The 24,429-nt window shown below is 37.4% G+C and overlaps 1 protein-coding gene across 6 annotated transcripts in view; it reads right to left on the reverse strand.

The window, feature by feature from the left end:
- Positions 1-24,429, reverse strand: part of LOC122568532 (teneurin-a) — a 699,158-nt gene that overhangs the window by 505,535 nt on the left and 169,194 nt on the right. For 2 of the 6 annotated variants that reach the window (XM_043728378.1, XM_043728377.1), the window contains exon 1: positions 1,160-1,199. The exons of the other annotated variants lie outside the window; for them this stretch is intronic. In XM_043728378.1, coding sequence (XP_043584313.1) covers positions 1,160-1,173 — 14 coding nt within the window. In that variant the 5' untranslated portion in view covers positions 1,174-1,199. Of the gene's footprint in view, positions 1-1,159; positions 1,200-24,429 lie in introns of those variants that run through there. 6 annotated transcript variants of the gene reach the window in all.

Below are 24,429 nucleotides of genomic sequence, written 5' to 3' on the forward strand. Positions count from 1 at the left end.
TTTCAGCTAGTGCAGGAAGATCGTAGTGGAAGATAGTGCCGTTCAATTGAAATTACGCAGCGGGGTGTTTAAGCTTCGAGCATTTTAAAATGTAAGTGCCGATTGAAATTTATTGCGGACAGTGTCCCGTTTCTTAGCCGCTTTCTACCTTCTCCTATCAACACATTCTACAGCAGCAGAATGTGTTTCACTATGGACATTTACGGAGCGTCGTCGGTTTAAACGATCGAGTCTTAACCTGGATGCGGTGGAAGAAGAAAGCAAGCGCGCTGAGCTCACTGGAATTTCAACGTCGTTACGTGTAAATTGGTAATAGTAGCCGTGATATTTACTTTGTCGCATTGATATCCCGAGAAGAATGGAAAATTGTGGTTTACGGTTTGTTTGTCTCTCTCTTAACGAACTAAGAGATTGATAGTGAAAAAGAAATTTTCAGCTAAATTAAATTTCCGTTACGATGATGGTGGTATTAGCATGCAAAGGAAAAACACAATCTGAACGTAGTATTTTGCAAAGTTCAAATAACACAGGCGAACGCGTAGCATGATTTAATGCAATAAGTGTACTACAATCTCTGTACATGCTCGCTAGGATCACGTTTATTCGTCACGATTAAACGTTTAATTTTACCCCTAACAATTACTGAAACAACCAACGAACGCTTGCTTGTTACTTGAGTTTATTATTCAGCCGGTTGCTAATGATACAGATCGATTGAAATTACATTGTTATTTGTAATGTCATTGATTGTAAAGAAAAACAGATACGTTCAGGCATTATCGCTACATTTCTGACTGGCTGATATGATCAAATAATTAAGAAGGGATAAAAATATCGTATAAATTCGAAAATGAAGGGAAAGGGAATCAACGAAAATACGAAGCATCACTCTAATTTAATATTCTTAATGGAGTTCGCAAATTAACGGAATATGTACCATGGACTTCCGATCAAAGCGATGTACATTTTTTTGTTAATCTGAAATTATTTTGTATCTTTTGCGTTTAAATTTCGCTGAATCGGTCGCAATTCCAATTTCAAACAGAATTCTACCGGGTGGTGCGAGTGTTTACGTTTTGCTTATCGCCTATACGCAATATAAAAAAGGTGAAATAATTTCAATAATTTATATTAAAAAATACCGTCAAGATATTCTTACTTGGTGATAGCCATCCTTCGTGGAAATTAGAACAATCATCACGCGTGTCTACATTTTCCATTCGCTGCGCGATTCATGCGTATTTCGTCAAAATCCTACCACTCTGCAAACATCCATCCTTTCAAGGAGCAAATCATAAATTTTCCTTCGCCCCGCTGTCCCTCATCAAGCGCAAAGAAAACTCTCGTCGCGGTTCAAATGAAATCCCAAGATTAAAACCGGTATCCCGTGGTCTCTCGCGTCGTCCAGCGCAACATCGCGTAAACAAAACGGTGCTCGCAGTTGCGCGCGGACGAGTGTCACTGCAAGAAAATCCGCTGGTACGCTACAGTCTCGTCGCAAGTTGGCCTCGTCTCAAGTTTGCCTCGAGCCCGAGATAATTGTCGGTGAGTAACGTCAGGCTCGCCTAAGTAAGATTTAACTCGGTGTAACGCGGTATGATTCGGTTATAACTCGATATTAACTGTAACGAAGCACGTCTTGCCTACTCCAACGAGCTTAAGCACCATCGGGTTAACGAAGAACCTATGTGCGCTTATACCGAGCCATGCTCGACCTGCTCGCTGACCTACACGTGTATCGCTCCATATATATGTATATGCATATACAAAGCCATACACAGACCGATACAAACACTTACGCGCTGTTACACGAATACGTGTCAGAGGAAAGACGATATAGACAGCAAACTAGGGGTGTGTGAGAGAGAGAGGGAGAGAGAGAGAGAGAGAGAGAGTAACAGTTACGGCATACGGTAACGTGCCAGTATTGACAAACATCTTCATTAGCTGCCGCTGCTGCTTGTGCGCTATCTGCCTACGAACGTCCTATATACGCTTGCCAGAGTCGCTTTCCACCTGCGTCGTTGCCTGCATTCCGCCGATACTCTCAGACACGCCACCGATCCAGAATTACCATTTGATACGTGAATTAAAACGACACGTTCAGGTGAACCTACGTACGTAGACGTTTCCCTCCGATGAAGTCAGTCGGACGACCGGCTCTCGCCCTTGTTGTCCTTGTTGCTTTGTCGCGAAATTCCGACCGGGAAAAGTTGGGCCAGTGTTTGCAAACGAGAGATGAGTTACGATCGAAATTTCTATGCTCGCGGTTTCTGGATACAATGGTACGCTGATTACTTGGCCATGCAGTTTCCTAAACACTTGTCATTCATACTTAACGTTTACTGGAGCACTCGCATCGGACGTATATGTTGGAAAGTTCGTTTCTGAGATACGCGTGTATTGTCGGCATTTGGTAAACTCAGTTATCAGATTAATGCCTTTAATTGTTCTTTTTGGTCGTTCGGAAGTTCCGTGTACCTGTAGTTAGTTTTGTAAATTGAAATAATCTGCTGCGTGATTCAGGTTATGACGTATAGAAACTTAGAACAATAATGGTAACAATAATGAGACGCGCTGCATGTATTCAAAATACGTAAAAAATTTGAAATTTTCCAAACAGTTATTAATAAAAAAAGAAAATACTTTAAGCAACTACGGAAGTATCCATAGTGACACTAACGAATGAAAATCCGTTCATATCATTAAATCCTTCATTACTCTTGGCTGATAACTTTATACGAGCAACATTTTCCACGTATGTCGATAATTTCGTTCGAATGGAACATCTCGATAATGATGCGTCCGGGGAACTCTATTTCCGTAAAATTTGTCTGAGTACTCGGCGTTAAAGCGAAACAGCGATGCGCTCAGAGGTAAAAGCGGAGTCTGTAAATTTCCCCTGGGCGAAAAGAAGATTCAGGGGTGTTCGAAATCGACTTGTAATGCAACGTAGTTTACGAACGCAAGTTAAGTCGGCGAATCGTCCACATCCGGAAAAGGAGATTAGCGTACGCGGCTAAGTAATGAGCGAGAAGCCGTGCTATTTAACGAGCCCTTAATTCGCGGACTTTGTGACTTTGCTAGCGAATTTCTCTCGAACCAAAGTGAAACAATCCCGCCGAATCAGGTAAGCTAATGAAGTTTCGATGTCGATACTTCCGTGTAAAGCGAGAGTACCATTCCTTTCACTCCTTGAAAATAGAAGAGGTCTTTTAAAGAGCCGTTTCCAATGAAATAAAATCGAAAACTATAAAAACTATGTTTTCGGTGTTTTCTTGCTTCATTTTTTCTACTTTCTTTTTTTCGTACTTTTATATTGACGAAAATTTTAAGTTTCCTCTCACGAAAACCTGAAATCTACTTGATAGAATATCGAAAATCTGTTGCTCGTTGAGTTTAGTTAAGCAGCATGTCTAAAAGTTGAATGATATATAGAGTGGAAAATATAATACGAAGCGCAGGAAAATTGAAAGGAAGGATGAGTTTGACATCAATTTCTCTTACACGTACTCTTTGAAAATATGTTTTTTAGAATACGTTAAAAGACGTTCGATCTATTTTTTCAAGGTGGAAGAAAAGTTGGAATTTACATGGATTTGAAAGGAAAATTAAGGATGCTTGGACTAAACGCAATTCACTCGGAGCGATTACACGAACCGGTAAATCAATTTGTTCCGCGAGTATCGTGTCGAAACATGGTAAATGGATTCCTCTACCTATATTCTGTACAGGCTACTTTCTCGCGTATCCTCGCGGTGATTTATGAGTGAAACTTTACTTCGTAAGCCAAACGACGTGTGAGCGATTATACCCGAGCTATAATAAGGAATTAAAATGAGCTACCGCGCATCGTAATATTCATCGCGGTATAAAATATAATCGTTTATTATATCTTCTGCTTAATCGTTTCAAAGAGCTGTGGATGCTACATGGTAATATTTGTTGTTCTTTATAATTACACAGGAGATATATTCATACTCTTGAAGATATTAAGAAATATGAATCTACTGTTTAAATAGTGAATATAATTTTTAATTAACCTATATAATTTACTTATCCGCGCGAAGGTAAATGACAATTTTTTTAATCGCGAAGAATTAACATAAATTCTTGGCTAAGTGAATTGTCACCGATCATCAGAGATCACTTTGATGCATACGTTGCGTCGATTGTACAAAGGACAGTGGCGACAGATGCAATAACGGCTGTATTAGCAAAAGCAAGTGAAAGCAGACGCATGAGGCAACAGTAGTTGCGATGCAAAGAGGTAATGGTCATAATCCTGTTACCAATTCCATTTGTCGAAACAAACGAACTCCGACCAGTACGTGCCGGCGTCGCGCATATCTACCCCATTGTCAGTAATACAGTTTCTATCCCCTTTCGAATTGGTCCCTACTCTATTGTCGGTAATTAGAATGCCGGTGTGCTCGGCTGCGCCACTGTCAGACTTCACCAACCTTTTGCGTCAAAGCAGACGCGTATCAGACGTGACCGTGCGACAATTGATTCGTATCGTTCGACCAGCTAACGCTTTTGTATATACTGAAATTGTACATCCTGTGTATGCACGTATGGAGATGCGAGTGATTTGTTTTAATCGCCTGGTATTAGCTTTGTTTGTGTTGGATTTTGGTGCGATTAGGGCTTACAGGTTAGGGGTTTGATTTGTGGCTGCGGAACTGCTTGATCGCGAATATATAGGGTAGAGATGATATTGGGTATTCGGTGATATTACGTTAATTATGACAGGCGCGGGCAAATAATATGGGAAGCCGAGTATGCTCGTGTAAAGCGAATGAAGTACGAGAATTATCAGTGTACTTTATACTGCAGCATCGGTTGGTACTTGTCAAATCGTCAAGTCCTTATAGCACATATTCCAATCCTGTTTCTGTGTTGTGAACGTGCCAAGACACAACCACCAGAATGGTTGTATCAAGAAACAATGTCCCCTAATGCTGTCTATTCTTAGAAGGGAAGATGTACAGGAATCGCAATGACGAATAATTAACGTTAAAAGTGCACACATCGTAACAAAACCGGCGTATGACTCTGTGAAGTTGACGCCCTCTGACTGGATGTTATGGGGCGTGCGACCATGCTATTATTTCCGAGAATAGAATCATTTTCGATGCTATTATCCTGAGTATAGCCGCACTGCAGTTCAACAGATAGATACAATGGCGATGTTTGCACCGTACAGACACGCATATAGCCAGGCAAGTAGATTAGGTTGATAGGTGGTACAGGCTAGGACTGCCCAGCCACGATATGCTTACTAGATTGATAATACTGGCACGCCGGGGATCGAATGGCCGATAGATAAGTAGAAGCTTCCCCGTATAGACGATGCTCCATTCGGCCATATACTACTCGAAGCATCTAATTGCTCGTAAATGACGGATCGCGGTGTCAGCTAGGGAGCTGAGGAATCGACTTGACGATCCTCCTACTGATTCCTCTCTGTCCAGGGGTCGTTGTGTTGAATTATGCGTATGACAATGTTTGTAGAGGCTGAAATGTTTACCGACGCTTGCAGAAGTTAAATTATTTTATTAATGGATATCATTAGTGCAAGTTTCCGATCCTAAGGGAAGTTGAAGAATCTTTCCACGTTTATTTTATTAAGATTTTTTTAATCCTCGGATTATTAACAAAACAGGAAGCAAAAAGTACATACTGCTAACAAATATAATTGTAATGGAAAAGATCGGTATTCCCTTTTAAGACAATTTAAATTTTGCCTAGTAGTAGCTTAAATTATAAAAAAAAGAGATAATTTAAACGAATGTACCTTCAAAATTTCAAAGTCTTTTTCTTTTAATAGAACCGTATCGCTTCGAAACGACTTCATTGACACAGGACATATGGGTCTTTCGAAGTCATTCAAGGTAATTTACGAGCATTCGATGTCTAGCTTCACTGAACTGCTGTAAGATTTTTCTCGCCATAGAAATTTGTCGGTATGGTCATAAATGTGACGTAAACTCACACCAACGATACGATTTATCGATACTCATGTTTACCAGGGTAACTTCCGAAGAGGTAGAACTACCATTCAGGGACAGAATAAATCAATGTATTGACACTCGGATTCTTCTTGCGAACGCAAAAGATAAGGAACATTTTTTGAACCTACAGAAAAGTTGGACATCAAACGATCATAAATGGTACTTTAGCCTAGATAAAAGTGTTCATCGTAAGATATCTCCTTCAAAACATAGTAAGTTTCATTTAAAACATCTTTTCGGGTAACAAATAGTTTAGGAGATTATAATGAAACAAAAATAAAAATTGGCTACTTTGTAGAGTTACCGATACCTACGTGATTCTGATTTTATACTAAACATCCGAATATCCGAACGATGTAAACCATGTTACAGGAAATGTATTAAATTAGGAACTATTTTTGGGCACAAAGTCAAAATTTCACAAAGGTTAATTAATTCGCTTTAATTCGTGCAGAATGTGACATGTATGTTCGTGACAATCTAATTTTAATACTAACATAACGATATATTAAAGATAGAGGAAGTTTCTGAATAAATGAACGTTTACGTTCGAAATATTGGCAATCTGCGCGACTAGTAGGAATAATTTTATTTCTGACGATTGTAATGCAATTATTACTGTCAGTACTATAGTAATCTACATGTTGGAAGATATTTTAGAAATTTAATTGATAGCGTAATTTGACAATTTCTACGAATGATAATTATTCTTAATGGACAGACAAGAATAACTATAATAGTTTCTGGATTAACAGTTTGAAATTTCTCGAAGCAAGATCTGTCGGTATGCTGTCAAATTGTCCGCTACATTGTTCGCGTACAGAACTCATGGAGTGTAGACAGTGTAATATGAATGACGTCAAAGGTCTAGGAACCTCTAACTATTGGACGTTGTGCACCATAGAGAAACGTTCCTAGGAAGTGAAATATCGCGTTGTCAGAAATATTGGAAAACTTGCACAAAACCCGGAATATTATCTTGTCTACGTATACCTGTCTATCCTCCAAAAATGTACATTTTTCACTACCACTTTAATATTCCAACATACCGATGTTGGAGGACTGTTCATTGTCAAACCTATCTTTCCTCAACATCCTAGCTATCTTTCGAAACTGACTTTCTGTCAATGATCCTAGCCGTACATCGTGTTCAGTCACGATCTATATGAAAAATCTGTCACAAACCTTCTTCAAAATTTCGGTGGCTTAATTACGCCTTTCAGGTGACAAACTGATGAACTCTATAAATTGAATTGATTAAGTCTTTAACCATCATTGGGAATTTATTTGCCACAATGACAATTTTATCGTAAAGCGTGCGAATGATTTTCTCTGGCATTAGATTTTCTCTTTGAAAATTACACCCATTCTTATTATATCATTATTTAATATTATAATATCAAATAAAATTTTAATATCTTTCTTCAAGTACCTGTTTCATTTCGCATGTTGGTATACGCAACAGAAGCTACCAACGTAAGTTTCCTCTACCTGAAACAACTCTATCTATCCGGATAAAATGCAGAGTACTGTCTACTCCCTGATGTCTATTCCCTCTGCCCCATCGATTCCCTCTTTCTTTTCCTTCACCTTATTTCTTTCCCTACTTCTGCCCACGTCTCTATCAGTGGTCAACACTATCTTTTTGTACGCCATCACATTCGATCCGGCTATCTGCATGCTCATCCATCTGGATTTCGAATCTTCGGATACTCTCGATGCTCTTTGACGATCCCAGATCTCTCTGTCACCGTTGTGACTGGGATTTAGAAATAGGTCAACCGAAGAACATCACCCGCGCATCGGAAGAAACCGATCCGCGGATCCTTTTAAAAAAAAGCAAAAAAAGAAAAGAAGGAGACGGAGAGAAATAAATAAAGAAAACTCGGGACCGAACACGATCCAGTGACGTTCGACTGGAAGACAGTCTTATTTTACGGATGCGCGTGCTAGTTTCGCGTTGCCGCTAATGGATTAGATCGAGCGCGTTTATCGCGCGTTCCAGATCGAAGTGTTTCACAGACAATCCGACGTTGTTAGCACTTCGTGTTGATTCAGGCTTTTCGCATTCACCGTTTTACTTTTGGATTACAAATGTCTCAGCCTCGCTCAGCAGACTTAGGGCAGTTACTATATTTGTTTCAAAACGGGGAAAGCGATCGTTAAAGGAAACATTATATAATTTGATACTTAGCAAAAATTTTACTACACTAATTTTATTATAAAATGTGATACAAAGTTCATGATTTATATCGGACATTAAAACGTCATTAAAGATCCAAGTTGTCCTAAGAATTCTTATATTTTTCTAAATACTTATATTGTCTAAGTAAAATAAAATGAAAAGGTATAAAATCAATTACAGAAAATATTTCAAAAAATCCGAGGCCATTAAACGTTAAAAAGAAGAGGACAATTTTTCAACAAAATATTGACAACCAAGTCTATGATAAACACGCAACAAAATCACTCTTCTAATAACCGTTCAGCACAGTGAATATGAACGGTTGGGTGATTCACGTAAACGCATAGATAATCGAGAGCGGAGCGAAACAAAACCATAGCGGTATAGACGCCATCGCGCGTTCACTGGCCAGTGTATAACGGCCGTGGAATTTTACGGATACTTTGAAAGGGAAGTTTTTCACTTTTATGGGGAACGGCTGCATAGAAATGCACTCCACGACAGGAATATTGCGCGTGCATTTCGGGCACGCCTGACCATGGATAACGCGATAAACTTTACGAGCCAAAGCACGCCGCTCGTAATGGATTTGCAATATGTTGCAAACGGAGCGCGCTAGCCGCGTGAAGAGTACGACAGCTTGCCATCCGCGGGATTAATACGGGATAAAATCGCGTCCCCGTGAAATTTAGGGGCCATGAACGCAGGATCGACCATACTGTTGTTCTGCTAACTTTTGTTCCCGCGTATTTTTCCACCATGCTGGCGATTAATACCGAGCGTCGTGTTTTAGTGTAATATTTTAAGGATGGAGTTGAGATTGGATTTTAATATATTTTAAAAAATAGTTATAGAATTGTATAGGAGGGGGGGAGAGAGGAGAATATATAAATTCAGCATAGAACAAATATTCTGAATATATGGTATTCAAAGAAAGTTTCTTTCTATTCTGTGAATATTAATTTAAGAATAATTTAAGTTAATGGTTATAAGATACGAACATCGTTAAAATTAATCAGTCTAATGAAAATAACGTGCAATCAGCGTGCATTCTAGATATACTAGTTAGGAACGTAACAAGATATGAATTATTAGGACAAGCGATACTCGAGGTTAACGTACCGTAAGAGGGTGTTCAGACCCTTATGTGTGTTTATTACTCCGCCACTGTTAAATTAATGGCGTAGAAGAGCTGTACCATCCTTTGTTTGTCATGTAAAGCGTCTATTTGGCAGATACTAACACTTTCCCTTACAGGTTGTGAATAATCTAACCGTTCATATTTTACGGAACCTGAAGACGATCCAGTTGGAAGATGATCAAATTCAGTTTGAAGCTTTGCTTCCTGCAACATCTAATTTAATATCGTCGTAACGTAAAGTTTCAAATACAAACAGTAGTTCATTTATTATTAACGCAAAATCATTGAATGTACGATGACACTTAACATAAGGTAGATAAACGATCTCGATGCTAAGACAAATGATTTTTCTGCTTAATGGATTAAAATATTGTACAGATACCAGACAGAAAATTTTGTGAACAAGAAACAAACAATAGATGAGACAATACATGTGCATTGCATAAAAAATATTAAAGTATTTGTAGAACTTGCACCTCAAATTGTGGATTACGCAAAATTGTTCTATGATTATATCGGTAGATGTGTATGGGGTGCAAAGCCGATCGACGTGTTTGATTGATGTATCGGAAGATTATGAATGCTTTATGCGTTTGTCGTCGGCCAAATTTTTAGATCCTTCTGCCAGTATTCTCGCGCGTCCATGAATTGAAACCATCTATCAAGTTCAACCACCGCGATTGGTGCTTAAGGTGGGTTTGTATCCCAGCTTAGAACAAGATACGTTGATTGAATAGAAGTTGATATACGAGCGACGATATCGAAAAAGGAGACCGTATCAATCTGCTTGCGCACGAGCTTGCGCCATCCAGTGCAAAAAAAAAGCTCCCAGATAAATAACCTTTAACGAGCCACCCGCTCGAACTCGATATAACATCTTTAATTCTGCGTGCTACGTTTCGTGAATTTCATCAGGAATTTGTTCGTCGCTTTTATTCGTCTCAGTTTACAAGTAGATGCTGGAGAAACAGTTCAGAGAAGATGTAATTGTTTATTAGTAGATAAACTAGTGTAACTAAATGCTAGTGTAACAATGAATACTTTTGTTACAAAGATGATTACTATTTGAATTGATACAAGCAAGAGATCTATGTGCTTGTTTCGTAAATAAAATTTCATTTACATTTGTGTAATTTCGAATATCGAGACTATAAGGCAACACATGAGAGATCGGTAGCTTCGCGTTCGTAAATTACTCATCGAGCTGGCTATGATTTGATATTCATATCGATTCAGGATGAAATAGTCGAATTACGTCGACGCACCTAAGACTGATTAATTTCGTTACTTAATACCTGCCACTCTCCTTCGTGAATTAAACTCGATCCCAATGAAACTCTGCTTTTCCTCCGCCTCCTCCATCTCTTTCCTAGCTGTCGCGTCGTTCGAGCTCACCAGGCTGAATTATTGAAAACAAATTTTAAATGAATCGAAGAACCACTCGGGCTCTCTGTTCCGTGGAAGATCTCCCTTCGGCAAAGTGATAGAAATCGTTCGTTCTTCAGAAAATTATACATGCCCTACCGTAAATAAATGACTTTCTTATATTGAAATTTCGTAGGAAAATAATCTTGACATTTGTCGTTCTTTATATTTATACTTATATGTATTTTGTTTTTCAGGAAAGAATACAATTCTGTTATTACTTCAAGTTCTTTTTTATTAAGGAGACAACAATAATCTTTGTAAAAATTATGCATAAACAGATCTCTAACTTTGGATACGGAAATTACCGATTCAACGACGCTTTCGTACCTACAGCTATGTAACTTCAGAACCGATCTCTATTTCCGAAAGCGGTGATCATTTTCCAAGAAACTGGAAAAGATCTCTCGCCGAACCCTTTGAGAATATGGACCTTCCTACCAACCGTTTGAAAAGAACCACCATCGTGCCAAAGGATATTCAATTGGTAACCTGGAATTCGTTGGAATGGAGCTTAATTTGATTCCTTTGCAATAAAAAATTATGGAACTGATTGTCCTAGAAAGAATCTATGTTTTAACTGTTTTACCGCTCTATTACTTCCTTTCGTAGAAAAGACCGATGAACTGCTCCAAATTGACTGAATTTTTGTTCGAACAAAATGTCAATAATATAACTTTTCATCGATACTTTTTTAGGTGAAATATATTTTTTCCATATTCTCATACAATATATTAACAACGATATTACATACAATATATTTACAGCGATATTATTCGTGTTGGCAATTGGTACAAAGATAATTTAACATTTTTCTAAATCGAATTGCACAAAATGTACTTTGTGATAGAAAACAATCTGGACGTTCAATTTTTCGTCATTTTACAATTCTTACCCAGCGTTAACTCGACTTTCAAAAAGTAACAAACGCAAATATGCGAAAGAAATCATGCGAGAATTTTTTACTGAATCGACAATTATAAACGCGCTACGGATTCGCAACAGCTCCAAATACCGAATTATATTCGATTTTGGCTATTTCAAAAACGGCATGCGGTAATTATTGAAAACCGTTGTCAAAGCCGCCATCCCAAAAGATGATCGTACATTTCGCTAAAAATTAACTTCGTGTTTCGGGCGATTCGACAGCTACGAAGTTTCCAGAGGAACTCGAGCATAATCGAAATGTTTCGAAAATTGATCATGAATGGTATTTTATTTACACTACGAAGAAGTTTCATATATAAAATGTATAAAACGCGATACGGAAAAAAAAGAAAAATTTGATAGCTAGTAAAATTGCGACGTTTCTATCTAGAAATTACGTTTCAACTATGGTTCAATTCGTTTGATTATATCAATAATTCTACCAATTTATATTCTACGAAAATATGAACGAAGATACATTTCATTAGAAAAAGATCGATGGCATTAGAATCGTATGAATAATCTATTCGCTGAATATCCATTTATTTTTCAAAATTAACCTCCTCATTAACTCTTGAATAAAAATACGACACTAGTTTTAAATCTAATCAAAGAGCTCATTGATATTCGTCAAATTTTTAATGTTATTAACCGCAAGGTGAAAGTATGTTTCGTATTTTTTATGGTTAACACTCGGTAATTTTCATTTGCGTTGTGTGAAAAACGTGTTTCCATGAAGCACCGCGTTACCGACGAAGAGTTACATTGAAAAATTACAGATAGCAAGATACAGATACACACGACATAAATTTCGAGAGCTTTATAAATACTCTTCATTATTCAACGTCACTCAATTTCCTTAACTTCATCCACGCTCTGCCATTTCTGAAATCTCGGCAGGCCATCTATTACGAAAATCCTGTTTAAAACACTTTATCACATATGTTCCGGACTATTGTCGAAATTTTCATAGATCGCTAATCAAATGTCGCTGAAAAAAAAATTCTTCATTAATCTACTGCATATACAATGGTTACGAGGTTAATTGATTCAAGATTTTAACTCTGGGGTATTCTTGGTCAAAGCTTCAGGATAAAGAATTGAAACGACTTTTTATTCACCGGTCTTGCTGCCGACCAATTATCACGTTTTTAAGACCATCTTTATATAGGAGCAAGTTTTATTTGCGAAGTAAGAATGAAAAATCGTCGAGAATTATCTAAAATCACAGATTTTCTAAATAATGAATAGACACGCTATATCTATTTATACGATGAACTATAATCTCGTATCGACTTTTATAAGTTATATCCATCGGAATTAAAAAATAACATATATTTAGAATGCATGTTGCATTCCTACTATCGGATAATTAACTGAATATTTTAACTGCCGATCAGACGAATTCTTGAAAAAGAACGTCTGCCTGAAATTAGAAAGCATTAGACTGTCAATAAATTATTAATTTATACCTCCCTATATAGCATCCGCATATATTTTTCAAGTGTCCAAAATCCCTGGAAATTTTTCCATTTCACTCGCAAGTTACATCTAAATTTAATTTTAAGATTGATTTTCCAAACGAACAGCTTCGAAGACATACATAGAAGGATCGATTTAGACGAAGCAGTATATATAAGTATAATCGGTTCCAAGAGGATCGGTGAGGGGAGACACAAGGTGAAAGTCCGTGGAAATGAAGCTACGTCGTTTTCCAGGCACAGGCTGTTTCCGGCGTAGCCGTCGGCATCGTTTCGTCCTGTTAGCAGCGCGAAGTACATGCATTATCCTTTGTTCTAGGTTAGAATACGGGGCTGACGCCGCTGGCGGGCCAAACATCGCACGGGAACGGCGCATACGTCATTGTCCAACCGGGCGTTCTGCGGTGGTAATTGTCATTTGATCCCGGTAACTCCCGGTATATATGTAACATCCGCGGTTCCTAGACCACCTCGCAGACATTCATCATTTACAGACAATTGCCTCAACTTGCCTCGCGCGACGCGTAGCCCAGCGTAACCCTACGTCGAGACATCCTCCGCTGTTCATCGATGCAATATATATTCTGCACACGACCGCTAAGTACACGCGTCACGCGAGTAAGACGGCCGGATAGTTGCTCGATAGATGTGCGATTATACGTCCCGGTCTTTAACCTATCCTGTGTTTCCTGATCCTGACGTGTACTGTCTAAGTCGCTTGATTTTAATTTTTCAATAATCTTTCTGAATCATGTACGTAATCCGGAGTGATATCATTGGATACTTGTTATTTTTAGAGACTAGATCAAGTATTGTTTAATTTTTTTTTTCCTTTTTTCTTAGATCTAAGCTTTGGCAAGTTGCTGCGAGTTTGTTAAGACTAATATAGAGCGTTCTATATTTTGTAATAATAACTGCAATTTATATTACAGTACGTAGTGTGTTTTACGTTGCCTTTTAATTTTATTCATAATCGATTTAATAATGTATAAATTGTCGAGTTCGAATAGAATTGAAATTATTCTATTTTTATAAATTACTTGGGAAATATTTTAGAGTATTCCGGTGATCCACTTTTTAGACATTTGCATCTATAACACATGAATAATGACACAACGTAGAAGGCTTGTTGGATTCGCGGACGAAACGCTATCGCGTTACATCGATTATTCATGGCAGGAATCTCGTAAGTCGTTTCGTTGCGTTCGCAATATTCGTTGATGTTGCGATATTCATGAGGTAGCCGGAGGAGTGGCTTCGCCTAAAGATTTCTGAGTGCAAGTTGTGATAGTTTTAGAACATTAGGCTTACGGAGAAGCATTCGTCGATGGCCTGGATAGATCTAGCTTTGTAACCCGGTCAACCAATCTAATAGACGGATTCTTTTTCCTCGTATGAGACGCGAAATTCGTTTTACAGTTACCAGCTACTCAATTTTGGTCGATAAATCCCGGAGTTTCGTTCAAGTTATTTGTGATGTCGGATATTTCGAACGAGACCTCCAACTTTTGAAGAAAATTCCAACAGGCGACTATTCGCTGTTTGCTATGTATTAGCTGTATCTCTTTGTCATAAATGTTACTATTTTGTTAATTACAAATGGAATGTTTAAAATTTTAAGAAGGCAGATTATTATGATGCATACAGGTATACTAATAAATGATTTAATATGTCAATAATAACGTCATTTTTTAAGGATCAACAAAAATTATCTACATGTATTTAAAATCATCTTTTTTTTACACGAACTTTTTTATTGTTCACGACCTTTTCATTTATTTATTTATTTATGGCTATTTTTAAATGAAGAGTTGCTTTGTATTGCAACTATCTCGATAAAAGCGAATTGCGTGGAACATAAATTCAACGATTACTGTAATTCCATAATCGCCGTTGTTTGGTTGAAATCGAGCGAAATTCAGCGCGTAAAATACTAGAAAAATGAAAGGAACGTTTCGGAGGCGATTGGTATCGAATGCTGAACTCGAAATATTTGACTTCCGATCGAAACGATACAAAGGGATATGAACGTTTCAATTCATATCTGGGTCAGCGTTCTGTTTAATTACAAACCTGAATTCTTTATCGGAGCTGCACGTGGAAATTACGAAATTACAAGTACTTGTTGTCAAATCGATATCGAATGCATGGCTCATTCCTGTCGATTAAAAATGAAACTGTCAGCTCTAACCGATTACGATTTCCATCGCGAAAAAATGATCGATTTATTTATTTACAACGCGAACAAAGCTAACTTTCGAGAAAATGCATACTGCCGATAAAACACCAGGGAGCGAAATTAATCCCCTCATCATCTGTTATACGCGTTTTTTATTTTGCACGCGACATTTGTCATTTTTGTAGTCAATAAAAAAACCCGAATTTTCTCCATAATTCAATTTCATAAAGCACAAATTTTTTTTTTACTCTTTCGTTCATATGGGCGATCCTAGTCGCTCGTTATTGAACTGTTACGAATATTTGATACGTGTTTTGCAGAATATTTATTGCTAAAACGAACGTCACTTTCTTTCAATTTACTTTAACTATCACGAATCCTATGATACATCGTACCGATTTTGAGGCAAAGGAATTCCTCAATAAGAAAAAAATCATAGCAATCGTTGATCTTTTTTCGTAGTATTGATAATTAATCTTCCAATGCTTGTTTTCAAATATTATTGACTAATAACCCAATATCCATACACAGACATCAATTCCCAATCAATTATACTTAAGTTATAATTTTCTACAAATAAAAATCTCAAGATCATATCTATCACGTTGAAAATTAATTAATACCATTCCCAATCAATAGATGTCTGAACTTCAAATGTAACGATGCGAAGTATCATCAATCATTTATTCGGCATGAATCGATTCTGAAAGACAGCAAACATAGTTTCGTGATCGCAAATAGTGTGCAACGACGTTATCGGAAGCGTTTGTCCACTAATGACGATTATAACACTCGACGCCACTCGTCGCTACAGTCGCGATCCACGTTAGTCATAACAAGGCTGGCATACTGCGTTAATTAGTTCACCGTTACATAAATAAATAGGCGTCCATTGTTCATCGAATTCGAGCGAGCGCCGGGCGGCTTTATTATTCAAAATCGAAGGAACAAACTTTGTTTCCAGCGTTATCTTTGCCCCATTTTCTGCCCCAGGAATAATACAGCGTCGAGCACTTCCGGGATGTATGTCGATCAATCGTGGGTAAAAGTGCAAGGAGAGAAGAAGCCGGCGAAATTTCGCAGAACTTGTTAAAATTCAACGTCTTCTTGGTAATTTCGAACTTTTGTTGGTTGTTAACTTTCATACAGATTGTGAAGAGAAAATGTCGGATGCTGTGAGATATTGTTGGAACTTACTGTTACGAAATAATATCGCGTCGTTTGGTAAACTAACAGAGAAGCTCAAAATAAATTTTCACAGTATTAACAATTCTGTTGTATGCTATATTCGGTCATTTATTTCAATTACAGCTTGTAATTTGTATCTTCCTTTTCGGACGAATCGTTGATATAGTTAAAGACAATATCGAAACGGTGCTCGGAGCCAAAAAGAGAGCCAAAATATGCGAATCATCGGAGTTCTAAAACTATACATAGAGACTTTCGAATTACGTTGATTGAAACGCCTGAACTTTGGAACTGGACCTTTGCGAAGCAAAGTTTTGAACTTTAAAAGTAGCAACGTGAGAAACATTTAATCCCTATGCACTCGCCAACTTTTGAATTCAACTATCCGAATTCTTGTCGTCGTGCCAATTTTTAGTCTCCTTACCCATTCGGTTAAATTTATGGCAATTCTATAAAATCTCAAGAATTCGAAACTCTTAAATTCCACGAACATACACTATTAACCAAAAATTAAGAATCGATTGTGGCTATATTGACGTTCATTGTCTAAAGTAAAAATTTAAATATTTCTAAATATATGCTCGAAAGTTTTCCAACATAGGAGAATTAAACTGGCTATTTTTTAAAATTTCTGGATTCGTGGAACACGTAGTGCTTCCAAACTTTTGCTCGCTAATGTAAGTAGAGTCGTAGGAAATTTAAGAGAAAATTAGGACGAATTCCTCGTTAGGTGCCTCCAATAAAAACACTATGTCTTCTTGTACTACTGTGCCAGAAGTTTTCTACCAAAAAATTTGCACAAATTCTATATCTACATTATCGTCCTACTTTTACTAAAAGACTTTTAAAATGTGGATTTATATGACGCAAGCTTGTGCTACATCAATGGCTGATGATCGATCAAACTACAGCTTTATACTATGTAAATTGTGAGCTTTTACTATGTAAATTACCATCGAAGGTGTTGAGAAAACTTTTGTTATACGCGAAAAATCGACAGGTTCGTAGGCGGCATAGATCAATCGCTCTAAAAGCATAGAATCTTTCCCTATGTCAAACATTAATGATGTTTTACTTTATCTTTTTTATTTTTGTCTTCGATGATCTATCTCACATTTTATTCTATCGATATATAATAATATTCTATGATTCGTATTATCACTCACTTGGTCTGATCTAACCTGAGCTTATTTTACTTGACCCGTACATTTCATGTTGTTACTTAATGCTATTGGTTTCTATTTTCTAAAACTCGAAATACGTCTTGAACAATATGAATTTCGCGTTCACTCGTACTATTCCTGATTGTCATTGTTATTGATATTTCAACGAACGTTACCTTCTTTGACGCTGTTGAAGTCACCAAGAATCAAACAACTTGAATTCCAGTGAACTGACTTCAATAACTATCCAAGTAAATTAACTTGACTTATATGGACAGAAATTTGGACTGAAGCAAGTTGACCCGAACAAGGCTTCAATTTCAATTTAATTTTTTTCCAATCTGCTAGGTCGTTGATGCAGCGTGATTTTTTGATTAATCGACATATCGTTAGAAGCGTGGGGTGCATATGAATCTTCGTCCCAAGGCACGAAACGCGAACAATTAGCATGGCAGCGATTCGGCGCGCCATCAAAGATAATTACGGCGTCGAGGGTCGTGGTTCCGAATGCCACGATAGCATACATTTCACTAGAGGATCCGGCTTATGAGATGTCGGACATCCGTGCCAATTTCGACTCAGAGATGCAAGCATTTCGCCGAGGAGTTCGATTCGATCGTTTGGCATTTCTAGTATTAACTCGGTATCGAGGTCTCCAGTCGATAGCTATGCGCTCGAAAACGATCCTTACCCAACCCTCTCATCTCTATCCTCTAGACGAAAGCTAACTAATTTTCCCGACTGAAGTCGCGGCCCATATTTCGCGTCTCACTCGTGTCAATTCCGAACCGTTCCTCGATACGGTACAATATCGTTCAATTGTACCCTTGTCGTCGAAACAGGTCGATGTATTGTGCGCCAGAAAGTTATTAACAAGTCAATGTCTCAAAGATATAGCACCGCGTAGTTGCATAAAACACTTTATATTTTATCGACTTTAAATGCTCTATATTTATAGCAGTAAAAGCTGCTGGATCTGCAAGTCATTCTGTCTCGAAAATTAGAAACTGTTTTAAACATTTCAAAGTTCACTGCATTTCAAGTCGTTTCTACATTCAATGACCTTGCAATTCTACTGTTACTCTGTGTTCTATTATACAGTTTTGAAGATTTGCCGAATAATGACTGCCATTTCCGTAAAAAAAGGAAAAAAATAAGAAATTGTTGAATAAAAAATGTATATATTCAGCTATAGAATCCAAAGATCTTCAAGCAAAACAGGAATCTTCCTTATTGCTCCGAACCTAACCCAAAATCTTTTTAAATTGTCTTTCACGAAGTCGACCATGAACCAAGGTATCCGTTTATTCACCAGTCGGAAGTAAGTACAATCCAGTGCTTTAAATCGGTTGCTGTATAACTAGAAAAAGACAGTGGAAACTACGAATCGGGGCGAGCATCCGCGTTGCATAAGCAGTTGGACTCGGAATCTATTGCGGCTCTGCCGTGAATCTTCGAGGTAACACACCGAGAAAGTCTGTTTACGGCCGAAGTGTCGAGAATCGTGGAATTCAGAATTCTCATTTCCTCTAGATCGAGCTCCTCGTGCGTAAAGGGCGATTTAATGAATTCCCTGGGTCTGGAGGAAACGGAGCTTGGTTTGATGGCTGCGTCAATGTTCGATATGTAAAATACGTACAAATTCAAGGATATCTATCAAAAATATACTTACAGAGAATGGTTTGGAAATAGTTTGACAAAAATAGATTGTCCACGATAGATTAAACAATTTATTTTCTTGCATTCGAAATTAGATAGAAGAGGAATTCTTTCTGGTCGGACATCCCTTACATAAAAGCAGGTACTTTAAGACGACGTTCTGAGACCTGGAACTAATATTACACGACATATCGTTTCTTTCGCTCAATTAATTCCTTTTTAATGGATTCATACATTTTTATTATTGCCAATTTATTATATGTTTCCTGACACGTTCAACAGTGCGTATAATATGTATGCTGCAATAGTAATCCATTGGATAATTTCCTATTTAATCTTTTTCTTCTGTAATTTGAATTTATCCAATATATCATGTTTAATTATAATTTATTTAATTTCTAACCTTCCATCTTCAAAATAGACAAGTATAAAGTAATAACTATTGAAATTCTCGTACTTATTCCCACGAATCTTTGAATTAATTTCGCGAGATTTGTAAATTAAAAATAAAATAGCCGCGCCACAGCGACCGATGAAGGGGATGATATATGTAAAATTAAATTAATTTCGTACTCAAATAATTATTCATTACATACATAAACAATCAGGTCGCGGATGATACATCCTCACGCGATCAATAAACAAATTGACCTGCTGATATATTCCGTTAGCAAAATCTCCTATTGGATGAACGATCAAATTTATGGTCATGCTCGAAAAATAGGTTATGTTCTAAAAAACAATGGGCATCATTTAAGTTAATTAATTCGGAAATTCGTGGACATTCTATCGATCCGTTAATTAGCAAGCTATTGCAATTTTGTTTCGATGGCAACACATTATGCAGGCTGTTATCAAAATATGTATGTAGATGTACAAGCTTTGGCGTTGCTGTCCATTATGAGAGTTTTTCGAAGAAAGCTTGCACAATCCTAAAAATAATGCTTCTTTACATTTACTCGCAGAATTTTGTTCCGTAGAATTTTTTTATCAGAGTGGTGGAGAACAGAAATTGTAAAAAATTAGGGATGATAATAGAAATTGGAAACCGGAGCATGTATGTTAAAAAAAACAAGTATAATAATCGTGTATTCATTATGTGATAATGTATAATGCTTATTTATTCATTTCTTGTTCAAAATTAGTAGCTCAAGCATGAGCTATACAGATTAACGTTTCAGTATTCAATTTTTGCATTGCTACAGGAGAAAAAGGAAACAAGAGAAACCTCGTTGAACTTTCTGAAAAATAATAGAGGAATTATCTACATTATAAAACAATCGTTTTATACAGAGATGACGGTATTTCGAATTTTTCAAGAATTCCAGAGCTTCAGGCCGTAGTAATAACGAAGTGAAAAAACCGTTGAAATCTCACGGACTGCTGATATTAAAATTGCACTCGAGTTTTTTCATTTTTAGATTTAAAGGGGCTACAGTAGCGCTGTAAATAACCCAGATTGCTGATCTAGTATTCGAACACTGATATTCGGCTTACTGGAAGATTGCTACCCCGATTGAGCTATTCAGACCATCGACAAATTCTTTCTCTCTGATCCTAATATTCGAGAAATGGCTGCCTATAATTTAATAGACGTGGCTTCACGAATCTCGGTATTCTACTTTCATAGCTCAAAGAACCGCATTATTCGAATGAAACGTTACTCGAAGATAGATACTTTTATTGACGTGATCGAGTTCACGAAACAAAGGATATTTTTGAGAGGATATTAATCTGAATGCCTTAATATTTATATAATAAAGAATGATATTTATGATAATCGCGATGGTTCTTAAAGGACATTCTTATTTTTCAATTTACAAACAATAAATAAGAATTTCAAAATAATAGGACTATTTCACTAGAGTGTATAATATATATTCTACCTACATACTATACATAAGTGTGTACATATATCTTTCCAGAAAGCTTTTCATTTCGAATAACATTAGTATAATACCTGCAAGATTTCAAATGCACACAGCGTTCGATATCCGTGGCCGAAGTCTGAGGCGGATAAGTTTAATGGAGCGCGATAAAGCGGGCCTGTTTGTCACGGGATCGTGCGTACCAGCGCGTAACCTGACAACATTACAATTAACGCGACCAGCGGCTGTTATTCGACTACTTAACGCGCGTTTACCGCGTAGCCCTATCGCGGCCCGGTCGCGCCAAATGAAGTTTCAACGCAATTACAGCGACGCGCCGGGTAACAAGGACGCTGGAGATCTCTTCTCATACATTTACGCTCGGTTTCATTTCGCGTTACCGCGACGTTATCGTTTCCACGACGATTCTACCTCTATCCTTCTCTTTCTCTCGCTTTTTCACTCCGATTTTCTCTCGTTCTCGCGACCAGAATATACTCTCTGTCGACGTCGTTCTCTTTTTTTCGCTCGTCGCACCATGAAATAAACATAAAATTAAATTGGACCCGGCCGACAGGGATTTCTTGGACTGGGAGCTGAAGAGAGAGAAAAAAAGAGAGAGAGAGAGAGAGCAACGATAACAATTTCACCGCGACCCCGGACGGTCGCGAAAAATTATCGCGACGATCAAATTTCTGGGACGATTTAGTCGTTAATTGGCGGACGAGCGAGAGATCGCAGCTGCACGAGTGCAGCTACTTTCTTCGAATGTAGCTGCATGATAGGGAAAGAGATATCATGGGATTTGCTATAGGTGCGGATTTGTGGTAGATTTTAGAGCGGTTGCGAGGTTCTGCCGAGTGCTCTTGACATATTTTATTATTTAGTTTTCATTGCGGTAGAATTTTATGTGTTAAAAATAATAAACACATACCATTGAAAATTCAATATCGATGCTATAAATATGATAGAGAGCTGCAAGATATTATTTAACGCGTTGACTGTCAACCACGTTCTTTCTCATATCTCATAGAAGACATTTACTCTTGGAGTTGTAGAAACGCCAAAATGGCAGGTTATTAATATAACGTTATAACGTTGATATAAATAGATCGATGATATCTTTATGTAATCGTCCTAACAAGGTGATTGGCTATGGTTTCGAATCAGGATGATGAAAGGCTTCATTGATTTTGATGATATATTGGACGCGCCATTGTGGATGAGACCCAATTCGTTGGTAAGTGAATTGAGAAGTAATCAGGAAAGTTGATATGAACGTAGAACGTAGTTTGCTTACCGTGCTTTTATCAAACTGAAATTATATTTTGTCAATGTAAAACAAGAACTTGCTAAAATTGACAGTCCATAATCTGAATTTCTATGACGTTCTATTATCGGACTAATGATATTCATATATGTATTATAAAACTAGATCAACGATCGCTCCAATTTAGTTCCCAAAATTATCAAAAGTATTTTCAACTTGACCGTTTCGGTTTTATTAATTATTGGAAGCAGGTGCTAACAGAAATGAATGATGCTCCAAATTCGAAAATGATCTTCTGTTATCAATATAACATTCTACTATTTGAATTTAATCCTCCACTTCATCGGATATGAAACGAAAGTGTCTTACTTACAAATGAATATGAAAATATTTCGTACGTTAATCACGCCGTGACACGATCAGTTGCACACTTTCTCGTTAAAATGAATCATATCGTCGCGCAGCTACGATTATAAATTTGCAAACACAATAAGAATACAATAACGAGGAAATTACAAGTTTAAAAAGCAAAACTCAATTTCCATAACATTCAATATTCAAAGAGACGAAAGCCATCAAAGGCGCAAACAATGCATGTACACATACGAATCGAACAACTTGTTCTAGCAATCGTATTGCACCACAAAGCGATAGAAAATTCCAAGTTTCCAATACTCTTGTTCTTCTTGTTTCCAAGAGAAACAGGTGGAAAACTGGAAGATTGAAATTCTGCATGGCGCGTTGTTGTTTGGACGATATCGAAGCCACTGAAAGGGCTGACTTATGACTTCACGCTGCAACACTGACCGGTCCAAACATACGTCCAGATATTCCACGTCACGGTCCATCGTTGTTTACGCTTTGGCTCAAAATTTGAAACATTTCTCCGAGCTATGGAAAGCGAGAACGCGTCTCGTTGAGGCAGCGAAAGAGAACCGGTCGCCCAATACGTTTCCTTTTTTTGGTCAAAGCCCCTTTCGATCTTTTGAGGCCGTATTTTCACGTGGGCAGCGCCATTTTTTAGCGCGATAGTGAAACTTCGTTTGAACAAAGGATTCCGATGGTAGTTTGTTGATTTGTCGGTTTATTAGATTAACGGTGGATACGAAAGAGATAGACACCGGTATTTCATGATAGCCGAGAGACGGAATCGATATATTTTATCGGTGAATTGTTTTTCCTACCATTCTTTTCAATAAATTACGCGTCCCATCGTACGCTTACGAAGTCACAAAAGAAGTTTTCACAGTTTACTACAATATGAAAAAGAGAAAAGGAGTATCGAGTAAAGAGTTTTCTTATCTGTATCGCTCGTGTTTATTGCACTGTCTAAACGTATACTTCTTACGTGCACGATCCAAGAATACAAAAATAGGACAAATAATATTTCATACATATTTAATACTCGAATGATTTTTTTGTATAAACATGTTCTTGTGTTTTGTTTTTCATACACCTTTTATTTTGACTCCTTTGGTACAATTTTTATATTTTGATCATGGTAATTCTACTGATACCTTATCTCGCAAATCTAACCCGAACATATTCACGAATAATTTTATGCAACGAAATTAAAAGCATCAAGGAAACTAACGACTATGTCCAGTGAGAAAACACGAAACGAAAACAGGACTGCCATCAAAAGGAAGCAGAAACGGATGCCATGCGGAAGAAAAGAAAATAGATCGCTTTGTACCATTCCTGGACTTCGGACAAGCAATAACAGCGTTTTTAATTCGACTAACGAATTTTGCTTCAGTTATTTATTCAGGATTCCATGAAGATTAAAGAGCTTGTTAGATAGCGGAGATACCCTCTCCTAGTGGTGCTCTCTTCTCCCATTGTTTCTTTCCTTCGTCTATCTTGGACAACGGCAGTGAAATTGAAGAAACAATGCAGTCCCCTTTGAACTACCGCGACTCAAAG

The sequence above is a fragment of the Bombus pyrosoma genome, linkage group LG6 (genome assembly GCF_014825855.1).
Source record: "Bombus pyrosoma isolate SC7728 linkage group LG6, ASM1482585v1, whole genome shotgun sequence".
Taxonomy (NCBI): Eukaryota; Metazoa; Arthropoda; class Insecta; order Hymenoptera; family Apidae; genus Bombus; species Bombus pyrosoma.